Source organism: Mobula hypostoma, chromosome 15 (assembly GCF_963921235.1).
Source record: "Mobula hypostoma chromosome 15, sMobHyp1.1, whole genome shotgun sequence".
NCBI classification, from domain to species: Eukaryota; Metazoa; Chordata; class Chondrichthyes; order Myliobatiformes; family Myliobatidae; genus Mobula; species Mobula hypostoma.
Window position 1 is genome coordinate 2,352,502 of NC_086111.1, and position 12,358 is coordinate 2,364,859.

At 37.0% G+C, this 12,358-nt stretch overlaps 1 protein-coding gene across 10 annotated transcripts in view; it reads right to left on the reverse strand.

Annotated features, from left to right (window-relative positions):
- pbrm1 (polybromo 1) overlaps positions 1–12,358 on the reverse strand; it is a 93,054-nt gene that overhangs the window by 53,300 nt on the left and 27,396 nt on the right. For 5 of the 10 annotated variants that reach the window (XM_063067601.1, XM_063067598.1, XM_063067602.1 and 2 more), the window contains 6 exons: positions 9,960–10,051; positions 9,658–9,874; positions 7,162–7,303; positions 6,973–7,070; positions 1,666–2,011; positions 707–809 (listed from right to left, as the gene is read on the reverse strand). In XM_063067601.1, the coding sequence (XP_062923671.1) occupies positions 707–809; positions 1,666–2,011; positions 6,973–7,070; positions 7,162–7,303; positions 9,658–9,874; positions 9,960–10,051 (998 nt within the window). Of the gene's footprint in view, positions 1–706; positions 810–1,665; positions 2,012–2,081; positions 3,304–6,972; positions 7,071–7,161; positions 7,304–9,657; positions 9,875–9,959; positions 10,052–12,358 lie in introns of those variants that run through there. The other 5 variants (XM_063067607.1, XM_063067600.1, XM_063067599.1 and 2 more) reach the window with 4 other exon arrangements.

A 12,358-nucleotide genomic window follows, 5' to 3' on the forward strand; every position in this document is an offset into this window, starting at 1 on the left:
TTCATGCCATCAGGTTGGAGGCTACCCAGATAGAATACGAGGTATTGTTCCTCCAACCTGAATTTGGCCTCATCGTACCAGTGGAGGAGGCCATGGGCAGACATGTCAGAACAGGAACGGGAAGTCAAATTGAAATGGATAGCCACCAGGAGATCTTGCCTTGTGTGTCTAAGACCTCCTCAACTGCCACTTAAACCAAGTTCTTCACAACCCCTAACATAGGATAAAGATTTTGAGTATCTTGGCCCCTCATAATCTTACATGCTTCTACCAGGTAATCATTCTTTCACTCAAAGGAAAATAAACCTAGTCTATCAATCTTTCCCCTTAACCAAAGTCCTCCATTTCTGGCAAAATCTATCCAATGCAATCACATCCTTGGCTATGCGGAGTTTGCATGTTTTCTCTATGACGAGTTGGATTTTTTTTTCAGGTACTCAAATTTCCTCCCAAATCCCAAAGGTGTGCTGATTGTTAGCTTAATTGGTGACTGCAAATAAGTGGCTGGTGGAAAAATGAAGGGGTGGGGATGGAGTAAGAACGAAGAATGGGTTACTGGGGAATGGGTTATTCTGAGAGTCAGCACAGACTTGAGTCAAAAGGCCTCATACTCAGTTGTAAGGAAATATATATATTTATGTCCACAAATATATTTTCAAATGAAACCTAACCAAGACAGCAAGTAAAATCATTGTTGATCACTTACTTAGTTTCAGTTTAGGTGAAGCTGTTTCATCATCGGGTAAAGGGCCTAATTCTTTTCTTTTATCTTTTAGAATTTTCTCCAGTATATTGGCATCATTGTACACCTGTTTAGTAATTCAACAATTTTCATTAAAACAGTACTATTGAAACCATAACGAGATATTGTTTGGTGATTCAGTAGGCCAGGGCTGCATAAGTATTTTCCACATATGGAATTACACGTCAGATTGGAGTATCAACATTAAAATTTGTCAATTTCAACTTTTGCCATTCATACTGATCTAAGTACTAGCTCATTTAATGTCATTCCCAAGAAGTTACTACTTCTTGCTCCTAACTTTTTATAGGCTACAAAATACATTGTTAAACCAAGCAGATAGATAGATACTTTAGCAATTGATTACAAGAAGCACTACTGACACTGATCAATAAACAGCTTATAAAATAATCAGGATTGAACTCTCCTCAGAAGAATGTTACCTTTCACAGAAATTTCGGGTTAAGGTCAGACTTCCTTTACAAAAAAAAAAGACCAATGTGAATTTGTAACACAGCAGAATGCAGAAGTTAATAGAATAATGCAGTCTGCTTTTCATTTAGTAAATAAATTTCACTCTGGTATTCCTCCACAACCTGGACATTGACATCGTGTGGAGGCTTGTGAGCTTCAAGGACTCCATCAGGTGATGCCAGCTCAGGGACACCCATGTTGGAATGGCTGTGGATGAGATGCCAAATGAAGATCGATCCAACCTTGGCTCCTGAACGGACAAACTCGTGTCTGCCCCTCCCAGGTCACACTTCAATTAGAAGTGTGAATGCCACACAAAACAACTTCAGTATTTTACTGCTGAAAATCTATAATCAGGTTCCTTGGAATACTGTATCTTCTTGAAATAATAAAGAATTATGTAATTATGACTGAGGTATACTGTATCTTACCATATTTAATTTACATACCTGTGAACCTTCTTCATTGTAGTGCCTTGCATTTCGAAACATTAACTTCAAGTCATCCACAAATGCTTCCTCGCTTGTATATTTTTCACTACGTATATTATGCTCCAATATCTTCAGGTCAATAGGCTCCAAGATGACTTTATAGTAATCTGGATAATCCTTTTTTGAAGGCTTAATCAAAAATAGATCGCAATATCTTCGTCCTGTTGTTGGATCATGAGACTCAACAATTGTATTGTATAGTACTTTCAGTCTGTGCTTTAAATGAGATTCAGTTTTCTTTCCAATCTTTTCTAGCTTCTTATTGCTGGAATTTAAAGATCTGTGTGTGTACTTAATTATTAGTCTTCAGAGAAAAACAATAAAATAAAAAGGAATAAAATGCAAAACCAATACATTCACTGCATGCAAGTTTACTATTTTGTACTAGTATTAATGTTTAAGCATGATTACACAACTTGTTCACTGCCCAATATTTATTTTGAAAATTACAATAAATGTAGGCAATTATCATTGCAATCAACATGATCTCTAAAAATTATTCATAAATAATCAAAAATCTATAAATATTGACAGAGCACAGAATTAATTCATCAGTACAGTTCTACCATTTGCTATTAGAGGCAAAAAGGTGAATTTAATCAATCACATTATCTGTTCTCCTTGTGAAAGTTAATGTGTGTGTAAAATAGCATAGGGATATTCAACACTTTCTTCAAAACCATAGTGTTTAAGTGGGGAAGGTAATTTCAATTTTCTATAACTAAAAATAGCTAATCTACACACTGAACCTGTGTGAGATTAGACATAGAGCAAAGTTCGTGTAATTCATTTAAAAAATTTTATCGATCCATAAATATTTAATTGTTTTAAGTGCTTCAGTTTTTACATTAATCTTAACATACTTATCGTAATTTAAATATCTTTTAATGGTTTGTGAATACTTCTGATAATTTGTGAATGCAGCAGTAATCTAACCCTATTCAATCTATACAGGCAGTGCAGAAAATAATATTTAATGAATAAGCAAGAACACAATTTTGTGTGCAAGTAACAGCAGTAAAGCTAGTCTTTATTAAGGTGCAAGATGCATCTAAAATGGCATTTGAAATATTTAGCAGTGGCACAAAATAAGAGAAAGCACGTTTCCTGGTTTTCCAAAGCAGGAAGAAGAGAAACACACATCAAAGTTGCTGGTGAACGCAGAGTAACACCATTTTTCAGCAGGGTACCATGTGACCCTCAAGACAGATATTTAAGTTAGTGGAAGAAAAAACTCCTGTGATCAGTGCCAATTTATATTCAGATGGGATGTCAAGGTCAGTGACATCCCCAAAGCAACATTCCACCAACTGCATAATTAACTCAAATCACTATAAATAATACCACATCACAACCATTCACCAAGTAACAATAGAAATTCTATTAAAAGTGCACATATTCCATCTTTATTACAAGAAACCCAGCAACTGCAACTGGTAGCTAGCTGCCAGGCTGTGTCAGCTAGTGAACTATGATGATCCCACCCAGTGCTTTGCTGGCTTTAGTTCCTCAGTTGTCATCGTTTGGTGTTTCAAGGTATTCTTTGCATCATGGAAAGTCTGCAGACTTCAGGAAGCCACACAAGCTTTCCATGTCCTCATGAGGGAAAAGAGGAGCAATAGATAGTGCATCAGTAACTTCACTGGAGAAGTTGAGAACTGTAGCAGCAACTGACATCATACTTCAATGAGGAATACTTAAAGTATAGATCCTTTACTATAGTTCATGTAGGAAACTTATAACCTGTATGGATATGGCCTCTTGCCGAGAGTCTCTACCCATCAAATAACTTGTCTGGTGTGTCCAAGGGAATGCCTAAAATTGCACCCAAGTCTGGGAGTAACTGCTTAATCAAAAATTAAGTTAAAATAAAGACTACAACTGGTATACATCACTTCTTGCAAATTTTAGCAGTTCTGAAAAACTTGTAAAATCACTTTTATTTCAGCTCAAAAATCAAATAACAATTAATCTGCAAGTAATTGCAATCCTTTTTGAAAGTGCTGCTTGAGCAAAGGTGGGAGAGGTGCCTCCCACTGTTGAACAGATATCAACTGTACAAGGATCATGGTACTTGATGGCAAATGGAGCTCCAGTTTGGCACCAAATTACCATTATACACTTTTATCTGACGACTTATTCCAAGGACATAAGCACCATGCTTGACGATTAACACATACTTGTCACAGATGTAACCAAGGGGAACAGATTGTGACATTTGAAAGAGAATTGTAGAGTAACTGGCATTGTATGAAGACTAGTTAACAGAAAGCAGGGATAAATTAGCCACAAACACGAGGAAATCTGCAGATGCTGGAAATTCAAGCAACACACACAAAATGCTGGTGGAACGCAGCGAAGGGTCTTGGCCCGAAACGTCGACTGTACTTCTTCCTATCGATGCTGCCTGGCCTGCTGCATTCCACCAGGATTTTGTATAAATTAGCCACAGGCAGATTAGATGCTAGAACCAGTAAAGTGCCTCAGAGATTTGGATTAAGCCCCGCTGTTTAAACAATCAAAACTAATGGGTTGGGAGTGGTGAGGGTAGAGGGAGACAAATGAGTTGTCCACATTGGCTGACGACACAAAGCTGATTGACATTTTGGGTTGTGAGGAGGTAGAGAAACTTCAAAGGCTAGGCTAAGTGAGGTCACTTTGATGGACAGAATGTGAAAAAGTGCTTCAGATTTAACATATTAGGAGGAAATAAATCTGTTATTTTTTAAATATTGAGAGCTTGAAAGGACCTGAGTGTTTTTGTACGTAGCTCAGTAAAAAAAAACACTTAGGAAGGCAAAAGATATATCGCTTTTATGGTCAGACTGTACTTACAGAAGTTCCTGGAAAGATTACAACTGAAATATGTCTGATCTCCCCAGATGAGATAGGATACATACAATACAGGGACTGCCACAAAGGTTCACCAGATTGATTCCTGGATGAGGGATTTATCAGAAAGGATTAAGCAGACTGGACTTGTACCCTCTAGAATTTAGAGCAGGGATTCCAAACTTGGGGTCCATGGACCTCTGGCTTCATGGTAGGGGCTCATGGCATTAAAAAAAAGTTGGGAATTCCTGATTCAAAGGGACAAACGATGATCTCACTGAAACCATCCTTACTACTGTACATTTGTCAAGAAAGACACAAGAGGTGGAGCTTGTCCTGGTTGAGGAATCTAGAATTTGGAACCACATTTTCAAACCAAAGGTCCAGCACAGACAAAATACTTCATCTAAAGGACAGTGATTCTTCATAGTTCTCTACCCTAAAGAACTGTGGATGCCACCACATACTATGCAGTACAAAGTTTGATACCTGCTTATCAAAAAACTTAAAAGAAAACGTAGCAAGGTGTAGGGAGGACACAAGATGCTGAACAGCTGTGATCTGCAAACAACGAGATGTGCAATATGTAATGCAGCCTGGAATAATCCTTAGGCCAGGTACTTGATAGTGAAGGTGCAGAGAAGATGACTTCAAGCTGCAGAGAAGCCCAGGCACCTGTGCGAGTTTTGATTGGTTCCAAATTTTAGTGGAACATGTGGAAGCACAGCCTGTCAAAACAATGTTCCTCTAAAAAGTGCACATAAAATCCTGATTCCCTATAAACCATGGATGGTAATATTATGGGTGACAACCTCAGGTACGCATCCTGCAACATGACTTCCTTGGGTGTCTGCAGTTCCTGGGAGCAGCTTGTTGTAGATTCATTATATATCTGGATAGAAGTAGTGGATCATGACAAATCCCCGCTATCTGTTTGTTTAGTTTCCAGCAAACTGGTTTCAGAGGTAAGGATGGGTCAGTGAGCAACGTACAGAGTACACTGCAGACTGGTATGCAGCAGCCTTGCTGGTAGGTTGAGTGTGACTAGCCCTTTATGTGGTATTAATACTGGACAATTAGCATTAGTAAAAGCTGGCTCCTTTGAAAGTCAAAAGCTTTTCTCTTACAGAACAATGTAACTGAAAAATGTCACTACTGAATCACGGCTTTACACTTCTGTGTCATCTACTGAGCAAAACTCATTTTAGAAAAACAGCAGTGAACATAACATACATACCTAAAAATAAAGACACAAGGCAACAATGGATGCCAAGACACCCTGAAAAATGCCTAAAATTGCTTCACTTGGGATCTGTGAGAACTTTCAACCTATTCAACACCATGCCTCATTTGGCACTGCACAAATGAATTTTTAGTTCTGTGCCTTCAACAACAATGAACACTTTTTAGGACTGAAGAAAATTTTGGAGCTAATTTCACATTATAGCCTGTGCTAAGATGTGCTAAAACTAGAGGCATATACAATGCTACAAATCAGAATTTACAATCGATCATTCAAGGAAGGAGACATTGATCCATACGACCAAATTAACACCACAATCAATGATTATTAAAATAAGAATTTCACTGTTCACTGCTCCAACTTAAACAGCATTCAAAGATGACAACCCTTTATTATTACATCCATAAAGATTTTGGCAAATCAGAGCCATTAATAAATGTAACCAAATATATTTTTTTAGAAATTCCCTAAGGGAATGCTCTGAATAGATGGACCAAAGTGTATACCTGCTTAAAAATGTTACTAATCATTAATTAACCTTCATCCACTTACTTCACTGCGTAAGAATTATCTTCTCTCAATATACAATTATTTACTTTCTAAAATATACACATTCCAGCAAAATAAGTGGTTCACAATAACCTAGCCTAGTGTTAGCAGTATTTTCCTTTTATTTGGAAATGTGGTCACACAAATCACATATAATACTGTAAACTGTATTTCTGATTTATACAGCAGAAAATTAATAAAAATGCTCTCAACAATAGTAAACAACTTACTGAAATAAGAGAAAACATTGCTGAATCTCATTCTAATAACTATTCACCAATCTGTAGGTGTGTTGTAACCATCAACATTTAAAATATCAAGATTTGGTAACCATGAAATTACTGGACTCCAGTGACAAGTCAGGAAATACAAAATACAAATCCCAAGCCCTTTCATGCAATCATAGCCATAAAATAACAAATACATTTATTTACAATTCTTTTGAATATAGTTCAACTGTTATGCTACAGTTAAAATAATTTTCCCCATGTATTTAAACAATTTTACATTTAATAAGTTTATATGAAATCATGCATTGCAGTTTTAAAATGATTATGAATATTTAATGCTTCTCATTGATATATAATTTGGATATATATTCTATTTTAAGCAGTTTAATGCTGCAAAATTTTTAATCTTACCTTTTTCTCTTGCCACTGCCTGTATCAGATGTTACAGAAGATACCATACTGTCACCATCATCTGTGTACTCTCTCCTAGCCAGCTCCTTCTTCTTTGCCTGTAAGATTACATCTCAGGAGTAAAGAAGCTCAAATCAATTTATTCAGAATACATAAATATTAAAACATACTACTTTGCTATATTTATACCTGCATGATTTGTTGCAGCTTCAACACACGTTTGAAGATTGCAGAATTAGGGATGTTATAACGTTTGGCATTTTCAAACATTAGATTCATGTCAGACTCCAGTTGGTCCAGGTTCTCAAATTCATTGTTCTTCAATTTTTGCCTATGATGAGAAGAGAATCCAATAAAACATTTACTATTAATGTAAAATTGCTCATAACATACATTGTATTAATAATCTCAAAAATCAAAATTTCTTGGATAACTAAAATAAATACAAAGTCTTAACATATTTATCTTAAAATTTATAATAAGTAAAAACAATCAGATGTTTTTAAAAATATAAACAAAATCTGTCTAACTTAAACTAGCAAATTACATATTACACATAGACGGATGTGTTTGAACTCACAGGTTTTCATCTAAAATTAAGATAATTCTTGATCAGGTTATGCAACTGGGGGAAATCATGAGAAGCGATATGTTATTTTTAACCACTGACCTAGACCTCTTGATAGGCAACTGAAGAATGAGGTTTACCAAAAATTGGGCTGATATTTTTTTCCCCATTTTCCTTTGGGAGCAAAATGTCAAGCAGTAGACTGAAAATATAATGTTTTGGTAAGAACAAAGAGAATGTGAGAATCAGGGACAATGGAATATACTGGTGTCTATTAGGGAATGATTGAAATTGAAGCTTTGTTTTAAAAAAAACAAAAGATTTTAAATCGAGTCCCGCTGAAGGGTTTTGGCCCCAAAATGTCGACTGTACTCTTTTCCATAGATGCTGCCTGGCCTGCTGAGTTCCTTCAGTATTTTGTGTGTTACTTGGATTTCCAGTATCTGCAGATATTCTCTTGTTTATGAAAAGATTTTAAAACCTACTTAGGATTTTCAAATGGAAATAAGATAATACATGGAATTGGCTATACTGATGACACTTCATGCCCTCCATAACATATTTAAGGATTCACATAATAAAACAACAATATCTTTTTCAGTTGTAAACATTAGTGGAACAATTCATGTATTAATTTAATTAACAATAAGTACAGAGAAAGCCTTTACCAAATGTGAGTAACAGACTTAACGCAAGGGTAATCTGCAGAAAATATAAACCCAGAATATAAATTCCCTGTACAAAAATACATCAATTCTATTTAACATTTGAACATAACCAGAATATATAAGCTAAACCACAAGTCCAGGAATTTCCATCAGGCTATGTAGCATCCTCGCCAAGACCACCAGACTTAAAAACAGTTGCTTTCCTCAAGCAGTAAGGCTGACCTCCACCTCCTAACCCACCACCACTATTTTATCATTTCCTGTCAGAATCACCTTAAGTACTGACACTCCTGTACCTAGTGTCACTTTATATGCATATAATCTATCTTGCGTATTTATATATACAGTGGATTCCAGTTAACTGGGACACATTGAGAGCAATACATTTTGGCCCAATTGAGCAATTGCCTCAATTAGCCTGAAGATTCGTGGAAGTAGCTAAGAAGGTATTAAAAAAAAAAGGAAACTACCGTTTAACTAACAAATTATGTACATAAATGAAATACAGAACAAATCAGAACGCTACAAATGCTACCATATAATATAAAAGTATGTATTAGTACCTAACAGTTACCAACAGAGTAATTCACTCAGTGCATACTGCCCCTTATTTTGATTGACGTAAACAGATTCAACACAGACAACTAATGCAGATAATGGACTGTCTTCATGCAATACTTTTGACGATCGCACCCTCCAAATCTTCATTTTCATTTAAGATGATTGTCAATGCCTTCAAATTCTTTGTAGTTCCTAACTTGCTGAAATTAGTTTCTTTTCACTCCCAGATACTTGTTGCATAACTAAGCCTGAATGCTTGAAACTGCAGTGAGTCAAAAGAGTTCTGAAGTGTCTTCTGCTTGTTTCTCACCAACTATCATCAGTGACAAAAATCACTGCTTTTGGAAGACAAGCATATGCAACTGACATTATTTAAAAACTGTTCACTCTAAGCATGGCGTAGTATCTAATGCCACACAAGTGCACATGAGTGACGTTAGTTAGAAACAGTTCAGCAACAGTCTCCTATCCCAATTTAAGGGGCATAGTGTCCCAAGTAAAATGAAGGGGATCCTGGCCATTTTCTCGATTAGTTTTTGTTCTTTAAGAGTTGTTCCAAATAGGTAGCTGCCCCAATTAACCAATGGACCAAGTAACCTGAATCCACTGTATTGTGCCTTTTTTAAACTATGTTCTTTATCTTAGTGTGTTTTTTATATGTTGCATCAGATCCGGACTAACAATTATTTTGCTTTCTTTTATACTTGTTTACTAGAAATGAATTAAACATTCTTGAATCAGTTAAAAAATTAATAAATAAGCAGCATTGCTTGGTCCATGAAAAGAATCCAGTTATTTGGGAACAAATAAAAATATTTCTGTGTTGATTAAAATATTCAGAATCAGCATGGTCACTGACTTTTAAATGACATCAACAAGATTCCTTACCTTATAATTTGTAGTGACATGGGGTGCTTGATTTGTTGATAATAATCGGGATAATCTTTCTTGGAAGGCAGACGCAAGAAAGGCTGAGCCAGAAGTTGTCCCTGGCTGTTCCGATGATTCTTAACTGCTTCAAACAGCTGATAAATTGGACTAGTAACATCAACAGATGAACCGATGCTATCTCCGTCAGAGTCACCATCTTCGTAACGAGTGACCACTATGGGAACAAATATGTATAGAAAAGCCAAAACAAAAAGCTACTTTCAGAAAGTATTAATCAAATATATATTACAATCCCTTACCACCTAAACCACCTTCCTCTTCACTCTCTGATCCATATTGCAAAGCCATAGTAATTGCTGACAAACGATCGCCTTGTGCTGACCTTCGGTTCCTATTTAGATAGAATTAAAAAAAACTTTAGAAATTCAGAGGTTACTTTTCGTTGATAGCATAATCTTCTGTGATGTTTTCCTCTATTAGTCCAGGATATGAGCAATGGATTATTTGGATGGCTTTGTATAAAAATGACGAGCAAATCAGCTGGGTTGGAAATGAAGCACAGGGCAAGAAACTGGAACAAAAGGACAACATGACGGCTGAGGAAAGCATGGCTTGTTTCTTGTTGTTAGGCAGAGCACTGTATGGGTCTAGAGGCAGTACAAATACCTCAGGTTGAGGAAATGTCAACACAAAAACCAGTTAAATTGTCAGGTCTGTACAATATACCATCTTAATACTGTTTAACGATAATTTGCGAAATTATAGTTAATTCAAATTACTATCAAAGCCATCTAAAAATGAAAATGTTCATCCTTTTTGAAACTGTTCATCGTATCAATATGCTTTTCCAGTGCAAGTCTACTTAGTGTTTTATAACAAGTCTCAACATGGTTAGAATGGTCAGGCTTCCACTCAAAAATAAACATTAATTTTGTTTATCAGTTTTCATTCTCGTGATCTTTATATTGCAGAATATTTGTTAATTGCAGTAAGATGAAAGCTTTATTTGCATTTTTTAAATTGTTCTGAACATAATGAAAGCAGTTTTTTTTGGATGTGTTGCTAACAATTACAGGACTGAGCATTTTCCTTATGGTACTATGGCTGACCCATGAATTTTAGTTCTAAATATTCGATGGCTAATTTTCTATTGGGTAAAATGATACAAAATGCCAGCCATAGAGAAAGTAACTTATTAATTTGTTGTGAATTATGTACATTTTAAATTAACTTTATGACAACTTGATGCTTAGTATTATGATCCTGGATTGATGGCAAAATAAAATGGGGACAAAAAGATTTCTATGAACCATTTTATGTTTGGTATGATTGTCTTCGATGTTTATTGTGATCACAAGACCCTGTTGGATATTGGTAATGTAAACACTGCAAATCTGTTTCACTGGATCATTTGCAAAATGGACAGTGGTGAAGCTGCATTGCCTCAGTTGATGTGCAGATAAGGCCCTCATGTCTCGGAGTTGCCTGCTGCAGTCGCCGGTGAAGGAGATTCCAGAGCTAGCTGTGTACTGTGTACTGCTGGGTTCTGTCCTGGGTTGGGGACTGGCCCCTCCTGTTGGTTATGTCTTCCTGTGCTCGCTCAGTGGAAGAACAAGCTGTACCAATATAACTTAGGTCTTGGGTCATATGTATTTTTCTCTTTGTGACTGTATATTTTTCTGAAATCATAACCATATATGCTACTTGTACAATGTGGTATGTGCAGTGTGCTGTTGGTAATGTGTTTTGCACCGTGGTCCTGGAACAATGCTGTTTCATTTCACTGTATTCATGCAAGGTTGACTATTAATTGAACTTAAAACCTCTGAACAATTTGAGATGTCCTCTTTTTTCAAAGAATTCTCATGGCTACCTGGACTATACCTCGTCCCCACCATATTATTTGGAAAAATGCCATTCCCTTCTCTCAATTCCTCCATTTCTGCCACATCTGCTCTCGGGACAAGGCTTTTCATTCTAGAACAAAGGAGATGTCCTCCTTTTCAAAGAAAGGGGCTTCCCTTCCCCCATCATCAACACTGCTCTCAACTGCATCTCTTTCATTTCACGCATGCTTCTTCCTACCCATCCTCCTGCCACTCCATCAGCCTCCATGTCCAGCACATAATTCTCCGAAACTTCCGCCACCTCCAACAGAAACCCACCAACAAGCACATCTTTCCCTCCTCCCCCGTGCCCCCCCCCACTTTCTGCAGGGATAGTTCCCTACCCAACTCCCTTCTCTATTCATCCCTCTCAACTGATCTCCCTCCTGGCACTTATCCTTGCAAGCGGAACATGTGCTACACCTGCCCCAATACCTCCTTCTGGAATATTGTTCAGGACCCAAAACAGTCCTTCCAGGTGAGGTAACACTTTACCTGTGAGTTGGTTGGGGTCATATACTGTGTTTGGTGCTCCTGGTGTGGTCTATGGTATATCGGTGAGACCTGATGTACATTGGGAGACCACTTCGCCGAGCACCTGCGCTCTGTCTGGCAGAACAAGTGGAACCTCCCAGTGCCCTCTCATTTTAATTCCTCTTCCCATTCCGACATGTCTATCCTTGGCCTCCTCCACTGTCGTGATGAGACCACACTTAGGTTGGAGGAACAACACCTTATATTCCGTTTGGGTAGCCTCCAACCTGATGGCATGAACATCGATTTCTTAAACTTCTGGAAATGCCACCCCCCCC